Here is a 21,128-nt window from a genome sequence, read left to right on the forward strand (position 1 = left end):
TTTTTAAGGATATATCTTTTTTTGAATAATTCAGATAGTTCAATAATTGTATCAAACATAAAATATTCATTTATATATTTAAATACTTTAATTTATCTCTCAAATAATTTTTTTTTTGTTTATGTTAATATTTGTTTGATGTAATTTTTAATTTGAATTATATATTTATTATGTTTAAATATTGATATATTATACACATTTAGATGATGAAAAACAAACAGTCTTAATCATTCAGTGTTCAGATCTACATACAACATCTTAATATTCATCTGTATATTCAGATTCTGGCATCTTAATCTTTAAAAAAAAAAAAACAAATGCAGCCTAAGTAAAGATCAATTATGTAATCTTTTGAATACTATCGTCCTACCCGTGTCATGAAACTTGTTGGTGGAGTCTTCGAGTACTAAATACAAAATTATAAAATTATGTCACTTAATTTATAGGCTAAACCATTAACTTTCTAAGCGAATCAAGAAAAAAGAACAAGAACGTGATGAACGTCTATTCATGTTTAGACAATCTTTTCCTAATTTTTATTGATAAGTATTATAGTAAAAAGTCATGGTTAGTCTTTTTCTCTTTTTACATTTATATACTTTGTTTTGATGGTTGATAGACATAATAATAATTATTTTATCTTTTATGTTACAAATTAAGGGAACAATGAGAAAGAGAAAGACAATAGAAAAGCATTTGAGGAGATTAAAATCATAAATTTAAAGGTGAATCATAATGTATTTGGAAGCTCTACCTGATTCATTGTGTATTTGTTATGCCTCATTTGATTGCATTTAATGGAGTTTTATATCTTAATCATTTAAATTCAGCCCATTAGGTGCATCCATTTTGTTTCCTTATAAAGTCTCTAGTAGGTGTTCACATATTTTTCAATTTATTTAGAATTTATGATATTGAATTTGATAATAAAATTGTGTATACTTTTTGAAAAAGGGAGAAGATAACACTTTATTTGAAATTTATGAAGATGGAGCTGGTAAACAGGTTTGGAGCACTTTTCCATTTGAAATCCAACTCCAAATTGAATTAAATTTTTTTATATCCAAAGTATAATTTCAAAATAAAGTAAAAATTATTTCGAATAAAGTGAATATTCCATGGCCAAACGGCTCCTTTGAAAAAAATAAAATAAAAACCCCAAATTAAATATTAAATTAAAAAAGAGGGTTTTGAAGAAAAAGAAAAAGAAAAGATTAGGAACGAAGGAAATAACCTTTGAAAAACCCATTGAAGTAGGCCAAAAAAGAAAGTAGTTGGTTTCCAACAATCATCATCATTGTCGTCAGAGAGTTGTCAGCCATGGAGAAAGGGAAAAGCAAGAGCAAGTCCTCCTCAAGTACCCCTCTAACACTCGACCAATTCGTTTCCACCATGGCCCCTTTAATTGATTTGGAAAAGGTACAATAACTCAAATTCAAATACATGCATTTTTCAGCAATTTTTGGATTCCAGAGTATATGTTTTTGTTCGATTAAAGTTTGGTTTTTCGTTAGAAATGTATATGATAGAGGTGAACAGGGTATTTATAGCTGCATAAATACTCCCTCTATCCCCTGTTTGAGACTTTTTGGCAGTGGAAAAGTAGGAAATTCGACTATCAATGTATTTTGTCCTTTGAAAATACTCCTACTTCAATAAGTAAATTGGAGTTAAGATAGAAATTACACTAAAATGCTGACACCATAAGTGGGAAATTTGGCCTATGTGAGCTTCGCAACCATACCCGAGTACCGAACGGTACTTCAGTCACTTAACAAGAAGTAAAACTTCGGAATGTAAATCACAAGGAATTTTACCGTGGAAATCTCCTTACTCAAAGGACTGAAAAAACACGACCTACTTCATTAGGATTTGCCCCAAAAACTTCATTAACACAAGCATTTTTAGGTTACAAAACAAAGGGACTATAGACTTAGTACCTTTCACCCAGCTCGACACCAAGTCTGTATAAGGGAGAAGGATTGTGGCAGATTGACCGCTATTAGAATGGATCTTCTGAATGCTGAACTAGTTGGGGCTTCATTGACAGGCTTAAATAGAGAGGAATGGATATAAAGTGTTTTTATAGTAGGCCCTAACAAGGTTGTGAACAGGATGTGGTTGATGGATCGGTCGGACACCTAAAGTGGGATGGAGGAAGGACTTGTTATAGCTTTTTTCTCTTTTTCCACCAAATGCTGATATTGTGTTGTGTTGAGGTTGGCAGTAATAGGTCTAAGGAGAGGTAGAGATAGACCAAGGAAGAACTGGGAGAGGTGATTAGACATGACATTACATATCTTCAGACTTCAGCTCACCGAGGATATGACCCTAGATAGAAAAACATGAAGGTCGAGGATTAGGGTAGATGGTTAGTAAGTAGTCGAGCGATTTCTCTCTTTCCTGTGGGAGAGCATGGTTCTGGCTTAGAGCACATTGTCTGTTCCTTTTCCTACTTATCAGTATCATTATTATTATTCTATTGTTATCTTATTCTCCAATTGTATTACTACTGTTGTTTCTTTTACTTGGGTTATCTTTACTATTTTTGCCGTCAGTACCTTCTTTTCTCATTATGTTCACCATAGCTTTTACTCTTGTATTTGTCAAATCTGTTTTTGGAAACGCTTTTCTTGAGCTGAGGGTCTATTGTATTGGAAATATCTCACACAAGGTAGGGGCAAGGTCTGCATACACCCCCGCCCCCCCTCCCTAGACCCCACTTGTGGGATCTCACTGGGTATGTTGTTGTTGTTGATGCTGATATTGTGCTGTGTTACCTGAATGGTGTCTTTAGGATGCTGAAATATTAGTTTCCATGAGCTCTGCTGAGACGAGGAGTTTGGAATCTGCTCAGAAGAAGGGCTCCACTATTCTTAATTTGAAGTGTGTTGATATCCAGGTAATCTCTTCCTGCTGCTTGCTTATGCTAATTTGGTCAGATTAAGTTAGATTTTGCAGGATCTTTTTACTAGTTGGGGGTTTTATGGACAGACAGGGTTAATGGGCAAGACGCTTCTGGAGTTTCAATCAAACAAAGGGGACATCCTTCCGCCTCACAAGGTGAATTTTTGATAAGGGGATTGCTCTCTGATGCTTTCAAGTTCTAGGCAGTTTATTGCAACTAGAAAAGATATTTTCTCGGTTAGAGATCAATGCTGTCAAAGGCGAAAAGCGTAAAAATGTGGCTAATGTCTGCTGGGCATCAAGTGCAAAGCAAAATTAAAGCACTTCTCTCATTGACAAAGTAGAAGAAGAGAAAAATAAAATAAATATGTAGACCTAACATAAAAATATTATTATAATCACAAAGAAAGATTACCGGGCCAAGGGATTGAAAAAATTGCAACTGAATGAAATTTATGGAGTAAAAACCTTGTCAATCCAATTCAAAAACCATTCTAATTTTTAACTCAAATGCATAGACGTACTTTTGAGTATTCAATTGAATTTGGTGACTAAGTTTTGTCTAACTTTTAATTTTCTATTCATAATCACCAACATATTTACTTGTAACATTTCATTAACAAATACTTATCGCTTTTACAGCTATGTATATCCAGGGGCGAATCTATGTATAAAATATGGGTCACGTGAACCCATGGTCACCCGACTAAACTCGGTATATTATGTATATAATCCATAAATTATAGTATCTACTATTAACTGAAGGAACACATGGTCAAACTAGACCGAGTGGAGCACTGGTTAAGTGCTGGGTTTAATCCCTTAAGGTTGTAGGATCGAACCCTACTAAATGCACTTTTTGCGTCTTTTTTAAAAAAAAAAAAAATCTAAGGTGAACTCATCCTCTTGAAATCCTAGATTCGCCTCTGTATATATCACTTAGTGCTGCCTTGTTTAACACAAAGTTAGAGGCTGTTGAGTTGCACACCTTGATATCTTGGTGCCTGCACTAAAACATCACCTAATAGAAACGAAACACACAACCTGCACTTTATCTAGCTTCAGGGTTTAAGCCTGCCTCAACCGGGGTCACAGAGGTTGATGAAACTAAATATTTAGAAAAAATTATACTTCCTAACACTATCCAATTCTTGTCGTAACTAGGCCACTTACTGCTTTTGAGTTCTTATACTTCCCTTCCGCTTTCCCCTTTAGTTTTCTTCTTAATTAGTAGTTACTATTTTTTCTGAAGATAATTTCCTCTCATGCAGTTTGGCACTCATGACGTTGTTGTTCTGAAACCAAACAAAGCTGATTTAGGCTCTCCTGCACTTGGACAGGGAGTTGTCTACAGACTAAAGGTAATGTAGCTGTAAAGCATTTACCGGTATACAAAGTGGAGAGAGAACGAAAAGATAATTAAAAAAAAGGATGTGAAGTGAATGTAATTTGATCTGATTTTGTATTTTCTATTTTTTTATTTTTTTACTGAAGTGTAGGTTATTAGTAATGTTTTTTGGTTGGATCTTTAAAAGGTTGTTTTCTCATGGAGCAGGACTCATCTATTACTGTTGCTTTTGACGATGTCCCGGAAGAGGGTCTGAATAATCCTTTACGCCTTGAGAAACTGGCAAATGAGGTACATGATTCTTGATCTAAAAACGGTCATGTTTATTGCCTAGGTATACATTTGATAGATCTGAACGAGTACCGACACAGTCTTGATATAACAAATAAAAGCATTGAAACATTGTTTCTGGTGTAGTTGATTAGTACATATGATACAATTTGATATGACTTGAGTTTTTAAGGATCACCTATTTTTTAAATACATTTAAGGTAGTGCCTAAACTAAATCACAAGGAAGGTTTTTCCTTTACCTTTCGAAGTTGTCAAAGTTAGTAGTTCTATGCATGCTATTGTTGTACATTTTAACGGTTTGGAGTTCAGGAAAAAGGGAAATTCACGCTCTAGAAATTCTAGAAGTTCTACTAGTGGAGAAAAGTTTATGGAATTCTAAATTCAAAGAGTCTTTCTATTGGAGTTGCTTTTGTAGGTGACCTACCGTCGGCTGAAGGACACATTGATACAACTGAGTAAAGGTGTGCTGAAAGGCCCTGCCTCTGACTTAGTTCCTGTTCTTTTTGGGGAAAGACCACCAACAATGTCTAAGAAGGATGTCAATTTCACCCCTTTAAATCGCAACCTTGATCACTCGCAGGTTGTGAAGGCATCAATTTTGTATTAATTATTTTTTCTTCCGCACGCCCCTGTTCCTACTTAATCATTTTTCCCTCTGCTTTTTACGTGTTTTACTGGTGCATTCTTTCATACCAGTATTCAGACTAGTCTGTTTCTTTGTAGAGAGGCAAAAAGTATGTTGCTTTTTATATTTGACCGTCTTCACATGTATACCATCTTGACTTATGCCAGTCTTTAGAGAAGCCTCGACAAAATTAAAATAATTAATGCATTATGTTTGATTATAGAAACGAAAGATTTCCTGTTATTGTCCTTCATCTGTACCACAGAGATCATTTAGGTACTAAAAAAAAAAAAAAAAAACTGTATGCTTGTGCTTTGACAAATCTGTAGGGACAGACAGGAATGTCCATGTTTAATGCCTAACCTTTACTTACTGGAAGCTACATACAACCTTCTAGCTTCTTGCATTTGGATGTTCAAATGGCTTGCTTTCTGCAATTTCCATCTGTACTATGACTTCTCGTGTCAGGTGTTTGACTGCCTTATTAAATCAGTTCCACTTTAGGCACGGAGAGTTTAAACTAGAGTTGCACAAATTTTCAACCGTCAAACGAATTATTACACTTTTAGCAATTGCTTTCTCATAAAATGATCAACATTTGGGAAGAATTTTCATCTTAAAAGTTTGATGATAGGGCATTAAGCAGAATTGATGATTGCAGATGTATATGCTGGCCACTATAAACTGATACTTTGTCTCTTAATCTTTTAAGAAAGATGCCATTTCGAAGGCACTTTCATCCAAGGATGTATTTTTGCTGCACGGGCCTCCTGGAACTGGGAAAACGACCACTGTTGTTGAGATAATTTTGCAGGAAGTCAAACGTGGTTCAAAGATTCTCGCTTGCGCTGCTTCAAATATTGCCGTTGATAACATTGTTGAGAGAGTTGTTCCACACAGGTAAAATGATATGTCTTGGTTGATAACTTCTAGCTGACACCTTTCTCCTCAATGTGAAACATTATGTCCTATTGGACTGAGGTTTTTTTTTTTTTTGGCCATAGTTTCTCGAGAACCGCCTAAAGTTCCAACTAAAAAGGTGAAATAATTTTTCATTAGCTCAGTTCGAATGGATCTCAAATGCTCAACTTAAAATGGTCAGACGTGCTTTACCTTTCATAATTTTGGTAAAATATAAATGCTGCCACTATTATATCTCTCTGACCAGAAGATCTGATCTGCTGTTGGATGAGTTTTTAAGTTGGGTGTTTTGGTGGCTTACATACTGTTTTCCGGCATACCTGTATTATTCGTTTCTATTTAAGATGATGTGTTAGCTGTAAGTTTGATAGATGCAATTGCTACTAGTAGACACATGATTATACCCTCTTTTCTGCAGGATTTTTATGTCCTAGCTACGAGCTACATGCAATGGTTCTTTTTAATTATCATATTTTTGTGATTTTATTTTGGATTTTAAAGGATTTGTATTATCCATGTTTTGTCAGAGTGAAATTGGTGAGACTGGGACACCCTGCACGTATGCTCCCACAAATATTGGATAGCGCTCTTGATGCCCAGGTGAGATATGACCATTTTCATTTGTCAAGAATCTTGTCTCATGGAATGTTATGGTGTCATGCTGTTTTCTTGTACGTTGTAAGTTTCTTTTAGTACATAGGAACATAAAAATTACATGTCCTTCTTGTTCTCTAAGTGCACTGTAGTTAAAAATAGACTAAATCACAACAGTTTCATATCACTATTTTTTGTTGGGAGGATTCCCCAGTTAGGGTGGGCCAGCATTCATACTCAGCTTTTCCCAGCCTTTTTACACTAGTTCTTTCCCTGGAAAGAATAATGTGCTTCTTTATAAGTTGCTTTTTCATGCACCTATTGTTTCGTAATATTCTTTTTTAGTGACTAAGGGATACATTTTGTAATGTCTTCTTTCTCAACAGGTTCTGCGCGGTGATAACAGTGGTCTTGCAAATGACATCCGCAAGGAGATGAAGGTATGGTGTACTCACTTATTGCCACTTTATCTTTAGCTTGTCCAAGATTTTAAAGGAAGTTAATTCTAAGTACAGTCAAACCTCTCTATAATTGCCATTCGTTATAATGGCATTTCACTATAACGGCCTGATTTTCTCCGGAACCGATTTTTCATCTTATATTTTACTTCTCTATAACAACATTTTGCCTATAACAAAGAATGGCATCCATTATAGCGGTACCCTCTTTGTAAAATTACCTCTCTATAACAGCCATACTCAAATAGCGTGTAATAATATTTTGTAAGAAATATGTGACAACAAAAGTATCAATGAAGAGTCTCAACCTACTGCTCCTTGGAGATCGAAGAGTCAACTGTTAAGCAGTTAGACAGTCTTCAAGGGAAAGCTATTGAATTTCCTTTTGCTGAAAGTTTGGACCAAATTCTTCGTCAGTTCAAGCGTTATATTATCACTAAGAGACTAGAATTTAAGAAACAACCTACAATTGTAGAGTTCTTGCGTAAAACTTGAAATATTTAAATTCTCAATTAATTTAAAATGCATATGTTCCATAGATTTTAATTCTTTATCTGTGTGGTACAACTAGTTGTGAATTTAGTAGTAATTTATTAGTCTTTTCAATTTTTAATTTATGAGATATGAAAATCAACTGAGATTTTAAAATTTACAAGTATATTGTTTTCGTTTATAACATAAAAAGTACAAAAAGTTAATTGTTTGCGTACTTTTGTTTATAACAGCTAAATGAGATCTAAATATTGAATGCCAGTATACATGCATAACAACACCTCACTATAGCAGCCATGAAATTTCCGGACAAACGCTGCCACTATAGAGAGGTTTGACTGTATAAGGATTTCCTTTGGCAATTCAAATTTCAAAATAGGTCTATTTGATACCCTTTCTCCTCTTCTGCAGTTCAGTCACTTTTGAATTTTTTTTTTTATGTGTACCGGGATAATTCTCTGTTTAACTGTTGCGTTTTCCCATTTGCTTCATGATGAATTCTGCAGGCGTTGAATGGGAAATTATTAAAAGCTAAAGATAGAAATGCAAAGAGGGACATCAGGAGGGAGCTCAAGTCTCTTTCCAAAGAAGAGCGTAAAAGGCAGCAGCTAGCAGTAACAGATGTTCTTAAGAATGCAGATGTAGTGCTGACAACATTGACTGGGGCATTGACCAAAAAGTTGGATGGCTTATCATTTGATGTGGTTATTATTGATGAAGCTGCTCAGGCGCTGGAAATAGCATGCTGGATTGCTTTATTGAAGGTAAACATGTTATCAGTGATGCTTAAACTATCCAATCTATGGATCGTTTTTTGCTAGATTTTTTGTTTATGTCAAGAAAACTGTCAATCAGCTCTTTAGCAATCTAACATGAACACTCTCTCTCTATATATGAACTGATGCAGGAGCATGAGAATTCTGGTTGTAAAGTTTTGTTTAAACATTTTACTTGTTAAAAAAAGAGTTCTCTTACAAAATAGGAGTAGTCAATCCATGTGAGTGCTATAACGAATAGAACAAACATTGAAAAAAAAAAAAAAAAAAAAAAAAAAAAGAACCTTGGGTAAGTTTTGAACTTGCCTGTCTATGTTCTGGGTTATGACATATGAGTGCTATAAATTCAAAACTCAGCCTGCATAACTGGAAGGCAGCCTGCATAACTGGACGGACCTTTGGTGTTGCCACAAGAGGTATACCAAAAAATGGCTCATTGGAAACAAGTGGTTTTCGGCAGTGTGGCCAGATCTTGGCTTTTTTCAAGGACAAGTAATTGGACAGTTTGCATTGTGCTCAAGACTTATTCATCTGATTGCAATGCTATGATAAAATTAATTGGACAAGCCTGATGTGATATAAGCCATTAATATCCTTGTGGAATGATGTATCAAGTCAAAGACCAAACTTTATTTCGGCCTTGTACATAGAGTGACTGACGGCATTAAGAAATTTTTTCTCGGCTTTACTGGTTGGAATTCACTTTTAAACTTTTTATGTTATGGTCTTCCCATCCCCACTCTCTTCTCTCTATCTTTCTGGAGGAGGAGGTTTAGATGTATGGATTCCTTAATGAATCAAGAGAAGAGGATAAAGAAGCTAATCGGAAGTAGCTTAACTGGCTAGTCTAAAGCCCTTATGGGTTAAATTCTCCTGATAATATTGGTATTCTATATTTGCATTATTTATCAAAACAAATTCAAAATTTTGTGTTTCTTGCTTATGTTTGTGGCTGTGTGAGTTGCACTTTTGGGTTATCGTGGACCATGTTTCAAATAAATGTAGCAGTTACATGTGTTTTTACAGTTCCTTATTTCTGAAAAAGAAATAGAAGAAATAAAAATCCAATGAAAGAGTGATCATATTAAATCTAGAGAAAACTGCAAAGCTAATGATCCTTGCTTACAGGGTTCAAGGTGTATATTGGCTGGAGATCATCTCCAGCTCCCTCCAACCATTCAAAGTGTAGAAGCTGAGAAGAAAGGACTGGGAAAGACACTTTTCGAGCGTTTAGCAGATTTATATGGAGATGAAATCACGTCTATGCTCACTGTTCAGTACCGCATGCATGAACTGATTATGAACTGGTCATCTGGAGAACTGTATGATAATAAGGTGTTAGGTCATTTGTAACTGTCGGTCGAAAACTAAATTTTCTCTTCATCTTCCTTAAATTCCAGTATACTCTTAAGATAATATCAGTGAAACATACTGGCATCTAATTTGATCTAAACCTTTCAGCTGCATTTATGATTGTAGATTGAAGCCCATTCAAGTGTTTCTAGCCATATGCTATATCACCTTGAGGATGTGAAGAAATCACCTTCTACAGAATCAGCGCTTCTGCTCGTAGACACTGCTGGGTATGCTGCTCACTGTCTCTCCTCTCTCATTTTTTGGCATCATTCTTCTCTCCCATTTCAAATAACTTCTTAAATGAAAATTCTAAAGTTGAAAGTCAAGGTGTTTTGGATACCAGAACGAAAATGGAATAATTTTGTTTGTGTACCAAGTAGAAATTCTACCTGTAACCTCCTTTTGTTGTTACTGCCAAGTCTTAACACTACACGTTGCAGGTGTGACATGGAAGAAAAAAAGGATGAGGAAGATAGCACATTAAATGAAGGTGAAGCTGAGGTTGCCATTGCCCATGCAAAGAGACTAGTCGAAAGCGGAGTCCGAGCTTCTGATATTGGACTAATCACTCCTTACGCGGCACAGGCAAGTGTGATCAAATAATAAAAAGACCAAACTGGTTTCAAGTTTGAGTGCTGTACTACAAATGCTTGTGCAGGTCGTTTACTTGAAAACGCTCAAAAGCAAAGAAGACAAATTAAAAGAAATGGAGATTTCAACTGTTGATGGTTTCCAGGGTCGAGAAAAAGAAGCTGTTATTATTTCTATGGTCCGGTCAAACTCAAAGAAAGAGGTACTCTTCACAATTGTAGGAACTCTCATGTATAGCTGAACTGCTCATTTGGGTAATAACACGGTGAATCTAATGTGAAACATTTCATGATCAGGTGGGATTTCTTAGTGACAGAAGGAGAATGAATGTTGCTGTGACACGAGCAAGGAGACAGTGCTGTCTTGTATGTGATACTGAGACAGTCAGTGGTGATAAATTCTTGAAGAGGTTGATTGAGTACTTTGAGGAGCACGGTGAATATTTGAGTGCTTCAGAGTACTGAAATGAATAGGGCTCTTGGTTAGAAGGAAGCATCACTATTAGTTGCCTGTTTTCAGTGCTGCAAACTGTTATAGTTTATTGGTGTAGGTGATCATTTGGGAGCAGGCGATCGGTCATGAAATGTACTAGATCACCTTTCTTGTACTCTGTGCTAGCCATGCAGTGCAATGTCATGCTTTGAAATCTCAACTATTTATCAAAGGCAAATTTTGACTTGATTACTATGTTATTGCACATCCGTTGATGTAGTTTTATTGTCGGAGGGAAGTGATGATTTTATTTTCACCTATTGATCAGTTTTGAGTGTTTAATCTTGAATAACAAGGGGGATGTCGATGCATGTCGTGAAGAAGACACATTGTGAGACTACTAACTACAGCTGTCATCAGATGTCTCAGAACACATGGGAATATTGTAAAGTGTTACGAAGGATGGCAACTTTCCACATGACTACAAGATTAAAGAACATTTTGGTACATTCTATACATTTTTAATTTAAGGCTATAAAATTCAAAAGTTTTCTATATTTTCTTAAATTTGTGTGTCAAGTCAAAATTAGATAAATATTTTAAAACGGAGGGAGTATTCAACTAAGATGGGCTGGGCCAAGATGGACTAAATAATGGGTTATAGTCCAACCCTCTCAACTTTGACATAACTTTTGTTCTTTCTTTTTAGGCGGAATGGCCTAGGAGACCCTTGTTCTTGTTCCGGTTTGTCATCCCGATCTGCACTTCACGGAGTTTCATTCAGACACCTCAAGTTGATCAATTCAAGACTTTTAAACACCTCTGATCGTGGTTCTTGGCCAGTTCCTGCAATGGTCGCTGGTTTATTTTCTTTTAATTTTTTTTTTTTTTTAAATTTTGGATTCCTATGTGGCATTCAAAAATGACGTGAAATTCGATTCATAGTCAGTTGTATTACACACACCACTGACCGGATGAAAAAAAGGTTTAAAATGCTGAGTTCTAACAAGTTTAAGTATTCAGTTGACAAACTCAGGAGTACCGAGACAAGGATGACAAACCGGAACAAGGATGACAAACCGGAACAAGTACAAGGGTCTCCCAGGCCATTTCGACTTCTCAACCAAATATCCATGTTGTGTTCAAGAAAATTATAAAGATTAAAAGGGGAAAAAAGCTCACGAACTCTATAAATAGTTAGTTCGAATTCCTCCTTTGATGATTAAACCGACATTTAAAAATTTAAGAAATTAATCTTCTTTGACTACAATTTCTTTAATAGGAGAATCATTTTAGCACTTTAATTTAATTCTATATTTAGAGGGTGTTTGGATTGACCTTTTAAAATTAGCTTATAAGTTGAAAATCAAAAGCCATAAGTTGGGAGTACCCAACTTTTGGTTTTTAGCTTATTTTGGGCAATTCCCACGATTGCCCCTATTTTGAGGTGGTCTTTAATTTTGCCCATCAAATTGGAATCTGTAATTTTTGTCCTTCCCTAAAAAAGTGATCGAAAATACCTCGCAGTTCGAACACCAACTAAAAAAAAAAAAAAAAATGCAAAGCAAAGGTTTCGCAAAAGTTATGCTAAATGTTATGCCTTAAGGCTTAAGGCATAACTCCTATAGTTCTAAGTTATGCTTTAAGGCATAACTTTTGTTTTATGAGGCATAACTTAGTTCTAAGTTATGCCTAAAGCGTAACTTTTGCCTTAAGGCATAGCTAAGTTTTGCCTTATAAGACATTATTTGTCTTAAGGCATAACTAAATTCTGCCTTATAAGGCAAAACTTTCGCGAAACCTTTCCTTGCGATTTTTTTTTTTAATGAGCTGGGATCGAACCAAGAACCTCGAGATATTTTCGGCAACTTTTTTAGGCGAAGGGAAAATTAAAGATCAGCAATTTGAGGGGCAAAAATTAAAGACCAGCGCCTTCGAAGGGAATTCGCGCAAATTTTTTTTTGCTTATTTTGGTACTTTTTTGGCCCAAAAGTAAGTGTTAAAAAATACTTTTTACCTTTCCCAAACACCACAAAAAGTAGAAAAGAGCTTAAAATCCAAAAAGCACTTAAAATAAGCCAATCCAAACACCCTCTTAGTGAATGGTTTTTTTTTTTTTTTTGGCATACTTCCTGAATTCACAAATTCTCAAGATAAATTACTAAAGGACTCGCGGGGGATATGCTAATAAGCACTGCTATTTTTTTAAAAAAAATAAATTAAAATGGGGATAGGGAAAGGCGAAATATAGTAGGGGTCAAGAGGCTTTCGCACTTGGTTACTTGAACTTTCACCTCGCGAGGTTCGAATCCCCATATTGTAATCCCCTCCCCATTTCCCCTTCCCCTACCCCCTATGTAATAAAAACAATTAAAAAAAAAAAAGGCGAAATAGGGAAGGGGATTACATGATGGGAAATTGAACCATCACCAACAAGGTGAAAATTCAGGTAGTTAACCAACTGAGCTACTAAGATTTCCCATAATAAGCACTATTAGTGCTATGGGTCTAAGGGAGATTTTTAAAACTTGTCGCTAGTAACAGAAATGTTACCTTTCTTATTGCTAAGTAATACTAAAAGTTCAAAAGGTAACAATAAGTTATAGTTGTGATGGTAATCGAGTACTGGAAATTATAGTACTTAGCAAAGGAGGGTGAATATACAAACACTCTTAATGAAGAAACAGGATTCAGATTCAAAACCAAGTCCATATTAAGAACTAGGTTTAAGACTTCGCCTATATAAACGCAAGAAGTGGTGCTACTTTAATCAAAGTATGGAATACAAAACTTTGTAAGTGTTTATAAATTCAAGAAGTAGCATAAGATCATTATCGGGTGTTAAAACCCGCGGTGAACGAATTGCGTAATTGGTACATTTATGTGTATAAAGCTTCTCTGTCCTGTCATAGAGGAATTGTGGTTTAATAGAATTTAATCTGACCATTAATTTCGACAAGTTCTTGAGAGTTTATACAAGTAGTAAGTTTAAATCGAAAGACAACTACAACATGCATAAATTTTAAAAAGCATCAATCACTAAGTAAGTGTGGGATTGTTGGAATAGTTAAGAGTTGATGGGAGTATATGAGAGAACGAATTTTGGAATGAGGAGAAGGCCGGTGTGCTGCAGCCCCTCTCATGCGCAGTGGCTGGTGCGGTACAGCCACTACAACGTCCAAATGGGTGCGGCTGCTGTGGCGCCCAATTTGGGTGCTATGGTGGGTGCGACGCGGCCGCTACGACATCCAATTTTTTATGTTGTTGTTTGAAAAGGCATTTGTTGGGAATGATTGGATCTGCTACTAACAGACTTCTAAAAACGTGAATACAACACAAAGGCTGATTTCTTCTCTTCTTCTCTAATTACTCATTACAAAATACAATTCTGTTTTTGTGGGAAATTCAAGTTAATTGTTAAAATTTGAAATTCATAAGTTTTGTATAATACTGGAGAATTTCTACCACCATCCCTGCAGTAATTAATTAGGAGGCCTAAATTCATTAAGGACAGAGACTACCCTTTAAAGCCAGATTATTCAATTTCCCGCTAATACGTTTTCTAACGCTTCTGATTTTTGTAAGGTCTATAATTAGAAACATCACACGGAAGCAACTGAAGATATTTTTAAGCGTTTGGACAATTAATATTTCGTTGACGATAAAAGAGAAGTATTTGAAGTTGTTGTTGTACTCAGTGACCTGTGTATTAACTGTACAAAAGTCTCTAAATTGGTTATGTACCCAACTAGAATACATAAATATATCATTTTCACCAAATAGTTAAACAATTGGCTATATTATGCCCAAATACAGAACGGAACATGATCACTGTTAACTAAAACAACATATTGCTGTTGGGACACACCTAACAGACGAAATTATTCACACACTGGAGCAGAAAACATATCCCATAAAGAAGAAAAGTCGGCCACGTAGCGACAGAAATTAAACTCAATCCAAAGGACGGTTTATAACTAGAAGACAAAATGCATAAGTCACACCTTAAACTTGTCATAAAATTTCATTTTGACACCTAAACTAAAACTTATTCCCATTAGATCCTTTAGCACATGTCAAATTGTGTCTATTAAACACAAACAATGACATGTCACATTCTGTGAGTTACACTTTTGTTGAGCCCGTGACACTATGATAATTCATATTTTTTCTTTCTTTTTTAATTGGAAAACATCCCCTTTCCCAAGTCCATGTAACCACCACCGTCAAGCCTCATCCGTCAGTGGATCATTTGGGTGGTTATGGAAAACTAAATTATGCTAGTAGATCAATAATATCTGATAGTATTATTTTGAGGAAAATCCACTTTTATTACATTTTTAGTGGAAATCTATAATCCATTAGCTATAAAACCAACTGCTCTGTTGGCGTAATTTTCCATTCAAGCACTGTGAGCTGTTTCTTACCCCAAAATCTCTTTACCAGAAGAAGAAAAAGAAGGAATAAATAAAAAATTGAGGGATGGAGAAGATTTGGTCAAATCTGATTGAAGTTTTATCTTTTGCATTGATTTCTTCTACTATGATAAGCATTTGTCCGACTATGTCAACCTGCCAACACCTCCAATACCAATTTTCCATTTGTTTCAATTTCTCTTAATTTGAACAAAACATTTTGATTCATCATCTATAATTAATAATAGATCATCCTATCGGGGAAATAATATTAGTCACAAAAACCTCAATTCTGCCGGCGGAGGTTAATTTATCTCCTCCGTCGCTTCCGCCGATGTAGAGAACGGGAATGATGAAGGATAAGTTTGAAAATTCGGAAAAGACTCAAATATGTCATCCAACTATTAGAAATGACTTATTTATGTCACTCGTCAATAATTTGGCTCATTTATGCCATCGAACTATAGGAAATGACTCATTTATGCCATCGAACTATGAAAATGATCATTTACGCCACTCATCAATAACACCATTTATTATATCGCTAATAAAAATGACTCATCCATGCCATATTTCATTAAAGCTGGTTTTACAATACCATATATGACACGTGGCCTCCAATTAGATTATAGTTGTGGGTGGGTAAGATGTATGGGTCGGATTTTTTATTAATTTGGTATTTAAAATTGGGCTAGTTTAATTAAACTACGTAGACTTCTAACTGGAGGCCACGTGTCATATCTGGTATTATTAAATCGGCGTTAATAAAAAATGGCATCGATGAGTCATTTTGGTAACTATTGGCAAGATAAATGAGTCAAAATATTGAATGAAATGATAAATGAGTCATTTCCTATAGTTCGCTTTCCACAGATAATCGAGCCAAACTATTGATTTAAGATAAATGAATTTCCGATAATGGATGATATTTGAGCCTTTTTCTGGAAAATTTAGTAACAAAGTAGCTATGGATGCATTCATTGTTTACATTTGGTTACAACGATTTTTTCAATACGAGGTGGTTACAACGATTTTTTCATTTTTGATTTTTTTTTAAAAATAAATAAATAGATTGAAATACACAAATTGAGGGAATATAGAAACTTTTTTTCTTTCATTATTGTACACACGTCACTGACTTATTGGTCCACTTTTCATGTCAGCGAGATTGTAAATCACACAGTTTATTCTTAAATGAGATTGTAACTTAAGTGTTTAATAGACACAATTTAATAGGTGTTGGAGGGTTTAATAGGAACAAGTCTTAATTTAGATGTCAATATGAAATTTTATTACAAGTTTAAGGGGCTGCTTATGTATTTGACCTAACTAGAAATAACTATTTCACCAAATGCACGTGGCACATTCGAGTTTTATGATATAGGAGCATTACGAGTGTGTTAGGTACCAAGGAAAACATTTTCCAGAAAGGAATAAACCAAAAGAGATTTAAAGATACTTCGGGGCCTCAACTTAGAGCTCTCACATTAGTTGAGGCGGATTCAAGATTTGAAATTTATGGGGTTCTATATAACGACCTCAAGTTAAACATACAATAATAATTGGATTCAGTGTCAAATATTCATAGATGTTTAGTAGATCATTTCCATGCTCACATAATAAATTTACCAAGGTTTCAAATCTTGAAGGTTATGTTTGTTAGGATATCTAATATTCAGAAATAACCGTGAGATCATTTTCAGGTATTTGAATAGTCCTAAATAGTTGCTGTAGATAATAGTTCTTTAGATTCTTCTATTCCTTTTAGGAGTCGATCTCTATTCTTAATCTCGGTATTTAACTAGCCGTTTATTCAACAGTGTATTATTAGGGAAATAAATACAAAGCTTAGTTCAAGCTCTTTCAATGTGTACTTTCATGGATTGATGGCAAAATTCTCTTTTTCATTATGCCTTGAAGATTGGCAAGTATTAAGTATTTCTGTGCCTCAAGTAGGAACCTGAAATTCAACAAGTATGAACATAGTGCATTTTGTGTGTTTGAAGTTGGTAAATCTTGCAATACTTATCCGTTTCCACAGTATCTTGCAGTAGTAGCTTGAATAGACTCTTTTATGCTTGAATTACTGGACAACGCATTGATAACGAAAGAAAGTAAACAAGCTTCACTAACTAAACCAGTTTTTTTTTTTTTTTTTTTTTTTTTTTTTTTTTTTTTTTTAAAGGATATATATCAAATGGCCATGGCACGCATTCACTAACTAAGAAGAAGGGGCTCCTCCTACGCAGCAGTGTTTTAAAAGGCGAGGGCGTAAGGCGGGGCGTTTTACGTCTGTCCAAAGGCGTAAGTTCTGGCGACGGGGGCGTAAGCCCCATGGGATTTTAATTTTTAGTATTTTATAAAATGATATAATTATAATAAATACTTTTAAATAGGTGAAATAGCGTAAAAAATTGAAGAAAATTATAAATAAGTGATATATATATATATATACATACATATGCTCCACCCCAAAAAAAAAAAACTAATTAGAACAATCTATTATACGCTACTTACAAGTACAAGTGTTTCGACTCGTTACTTTTTTTGAAATAGTAGAAGACAAGATAAATAATTGAAAAAAGATATATATATATATATATATATATATATATATATATATATATATATATATATATATATATATGCTCTACCCCACAAAAAAACTAATTAGAACAATCTATTATACGTTACTTACAAGCATGTGATCGTCGTTACTTTTTTTGAGATAGTAGAAGACAAGATAAATAATTGGAAAAGAATATATATTAGGCATTCTAGCAATAAAAAAAAAGGTCTTGACTTTTAAATTTAATGTTTCGATTCCTTTTTAAAACATTTGAGTAATTACATGTTTGACTTTTGAGAATTTGGGCATTATATTAAGGACTTATTTAACAAATTTCGTTTTAGTTCGAAGAAGTTTTAAGGCTTACGCCCCAATACGCCCCAACAAAAAAAAAAGCTTGCCCGAAACGCCTGGGCGTACGCCCCGAATTGCGCGGGCGTACGCTTTTTTACTTTCGCCCCGACCCATCGCCCCAGGGCATTTTTGGTACGCCCCGCACCAGGGCTCGCCCCAAAAACGCCTTTTAAAACACTGCTACGTAGTACTTCCACATCCTCACATTAAAAAGATTAAACTTACATAAGAAGGGGGGCTATCTATTATTCAAAGTAAGAGAGAAAGGTTAATTTTTAAAAGAAAGTTAAGGGATGAAAATGATATCTATATAATACTCTGTCGACACCATCTCCACTTCACAGTTTCTTTACCCTTCACCAAGCTCAGCTTCCCCATAATCTTAAAAAATTCACACATAGAATATTGTCTTTTTTTTTTTTCCTAAGTAAATGGCCTGTAATTTTCTTCCATCACCAAAGGACCACTCAGATGAAGAAGACTACAGAGACATTGAAGTGAACTCTTGCTCTTACTTTTCATCATGTCCAAAGTCTAAAGCCTCTTCCCCCTCAAAACAGAGAGTTTGAGTTTCAAATGGCCTCAATTACCAATGACAAGAAAACCACAACTTCCCATGCTGATGAACTCTTCTACAGAGGCAAACTCCTTCCTCTTCACCAAAAACTACTTCAAGCAGAGCTCAAATTTCAAGAAGATTTAGAAGAAGAAGAAGAGAGCTTTTGCATAAACTTCTTGATCACCCCAATTGGTTCTTGCAACATTTCCCCATCACAATCTTGTAGGGAGAGTTTTGAACTTAATTCAAATGAACACTTGTTTGAGTGGTCCAGTACTGAACTCACCACTAGTAGTTCCATAGCTAATAGTCCTAAGAAAGTTTGGTCTAACAAGCTCAATCTCATTAAAGATTCTTTAATCTGCCAAAAGTTCAAAGCTTCGAGGGCATTTCTCAAATCTTTGTTTAGCAAATCTTCTTGTTCAAACGGTAACAGTTGTTCAAGTAAAGACATGAATTTGTCCAAGAAAAAAAACCCGTTGAAATATACTAATGGTACATCATATATGTGCAATAAAGAACATTGATGGTTTGTCTTTGAGGTCATTATCAGCAGCAGAAATCAAATGGCGTTCTCCAACAAAATGTTTGTTTTTCTCATCATCTAATTGTTCCTTCAACTCGTCAAATAATAGCTTTTATGAGTTGAATTTCCTCAAGAGAAGCAACAGTTTCACTTCAGATATTGAGGCTGCTGTTGCTCATTGTAAAAAGTCCCAAGAGCTTACCATTCCAAGTTCCAACTAACAAATTGAGTGCAATTGGTCACTGTGAAGTCTCACACTGGTTGAGGAAATGAGTTGGGATAAATGGAATTGGAAAATTCTCATTCTTATGAGCTAACTTTTGGGGTAACGTCTGGACACAGGTCTATTTTATATTCTTGTTATCTAGAAATGAACCTTTACTGAGTTGAGTAAAAGCACCTGGCCTATCTTACTCCCCCAATGTAAAATAGACCCATTCATTCCCTATTATTGTGTTTCTCAATAATGGGCTCCCGTGCTAAGTTATTCACGCTCCTGTGCGTGTGGGAGAGTGGGATTTAAGTTTAATTAGACCTTTTTATCGCGTAAAAAAAAACTTAATAGTACTATCTATATCGCATGAATTTCATGCGTTATATGGTCGTGGCTTAATGTTCCAGGCCAACAGCCGCTAGAGCTGTCATGACCCATATAGCGCATGAATACATGTCCATGATCCGCACCTTGCACCCTGCATTTCTGAAACAATTCTACTGCTAATTTGTACTAAATAGTGCATAGTGTTGAAATTTCATATGCTATATAGTATTTTTTTTGTTATATTTTTTGTTCAAATTCGCATGCAACTGCTATTTAAACCGGACTTTGCATGGAGCAAAATTCATCCATTAAATTTGAAGAAACATAATTTAACTTCATATTCATCTCTTGATATTTTTCCGCCTCCTTAAAAAATGGCGATGTTGATGCCATTAGGGTTGTGTTGTACTGGGCAGTGAGATTGTTCACTAGAATAATTATGTGTGTTATAGTTGTACTCCAAAACTGAATGTTATAAGGTCATTTCGATGAGTTATGATATTTTGTGTTTTGATGATTTGACAAACTTATTTGAAGAATCAGATGAGGAACCAGATACGATCAGGTTCACTCGGTCAACTTGATGATATTTCATGTGTTGATGATTTTGACAAACTCATTCGAGGGACCAGATGAGGAACCCGATGCGATCAGGTTGTAGTCATTGCTTCGACTAACTCTCATTACTAAAGGCGCCGACAACGCATTAACCGGCAACGCGGTGCGGCGGCAAGAATACGATGAAATAATGAAATTCACTTCCACAAACCAAGTCGAGGACCCAGATAGGGACCAGATGAGGAACTAGATGCGATTAGGTTCCAAATTTAGGTACTCGGTCAACTCTACATACAAACTGCGACACTCGTACCGATCGGCGGTGCGGAACACAACTGTAGTGTACTAGCGGACGATGCAATGTCCCTTTCACCTCAACACTTGCTCCCCATATGTATACAACATTATACAAGTGTAACTCTAACACTTTACAAATTAGAAAAATTATTTTCTCACAAGTATTAGCCACCGCTGCTCTCAAAGTGCTCATCAAGAACAAAGCTGCAACAACCGAGGGACTAGTTCTCCAATCACTGTCAATGCTTAAGTACTTTAAGTTGTTGAAGTCTTTGTCTTTTGTTCTTAACTTGTATTCCTACACTGCTTTTAAGAAGTTCTTGGTAGGACAGATTTTTAACCTTTTGTGGTGTTTGCCTAGCTAGAGTTAGTCAAGGTTTGTTCTTTGCAATAGAGTTATTATAAAGGCCTTGCAATAGAGTTGTTGTAAGGGGGAGGGATTAAGAGTTTAATTTCAAGGTTGCAATAGGTTGTAATCTAAAGTTGCTCAGTTTAGTGAAGTTTGAGGAAATCCTA

General features: G+C 35.2%; 2 protein-coding genes across 2 annotated transcripts; both read left to right on the plus strand.

Moving 5' to 3' along the window:
* Positions 1–1,223: 1,223 nt before the first annotated feature.
* LOC132051489 (uncharacterized) lies at positions 1,224–11,042 on the plus strand. Its single transcript, XM_059442579.1, has 15 exons — positions 1,224–1,419; positions 2,798–2,902; positions 2,995–3,063; positions 4,179–4,268; positions 4,463–4,546; positions 4,964–5,128; positions 5,886–6,073; positions 6,622–6,694; positions 7,075–7,128; positions 8,145–8,402; positions 9,543–9,749; positions 9,894–9,997; positions 10,211–10,355; positions 10,429–10,563; positions 10,658–11,042. Exons 1-15 carry the CDS (start codon positions 1,321–1,323, stop codon positions 10,823–10,825), a joined length of 1,944 nt encoding a protein of 647 aa, XP_059298562.1. The 5' UTR covers positions 1,224–1,320; the 3' UTR covers positions 10,826–11,042.
* A 7,520-nt stretch (positions 11,043–18,562) lies between these two features.
* On the plus strand, positions 18,563–19,437 carry LOC132053702 (probable membrane-associated kinase regulator 4). The gene is made up of 3 exons (XM_059445815.1): positions 18,563–18,628; positions 18,672–19,134; positions 19,244–19,437. Exons 1-3 carry the CDS (start codon positions 18,563–18,565, stop codon positions 19,435–19,437), a joined length of 723 nt encoding a protein of 240 aa, XP_059301798.1.
* Positions 19,438–21,128: the final 1,691 nt, after the last annotated feature.

The sequence above is a fragment of the Lycium ferocissimum genome, chromosome 4, assembly GCF_029784015.1.
Source record: "Lycium ferocissimum isolate CSIRO_LF1 chromosome 4, AGI_CSIRO_Lferr_CH_V1, whole genome shotgun sequence".
In the NCBI taxonomy this organism is placed as follows: Eukaryota; Viridiplantae; Streptophyta; class Magnoliopsida; order Solanales; family Solanaceae; genus Lycium; species Lycium ferocissimum.

Bases quoted from the DNA above. Each gene is read 5' to 3' on its own strand.
- LOC132051489 (XM_059442579.1), top strand. From the start codon at position 1,321: ATGGAGAAAGGGAAAAGCAAGAGCAAGTCCTCCTCAAGTACCCCTCTA. The intron at 7,129-8,144 runs GTATGGTGTACT...TGAATTCTGCAG, and splicing joins ACATCCGCAAGGAGATGAAG to GCGTTGAATGGGAAATTATT. The intron at 10,564-10,657 runs GTACTCTTCACA...TTTCATGATCAG, and splicing joins GGTCAAACTCAAAGAAAGAG to GTGGGATTTCTTAGTGACAG.
- LOC132053702 (XM_059445815.1), top strand. From the start codon at position 18,563: ATGGCCTGTAATTTTCTTCCATCACCAAAGGACCACTCAGATGAAGAA. The intron at 18,629-18,671 runs GTGAACTCTTGC...CAAAGTCTAAAG, and splicing joins AAGACTACAGAGACATTGAA to CCTCTTCCCCCTCAAAACAG. The intron at 19,135-19,243 runs GTAAAGACATGA...GGTCATTATCAG, and splicing joins AAACGGTAACAGTTGTTCAA to CAGCAGAAATCAAATGGCGT.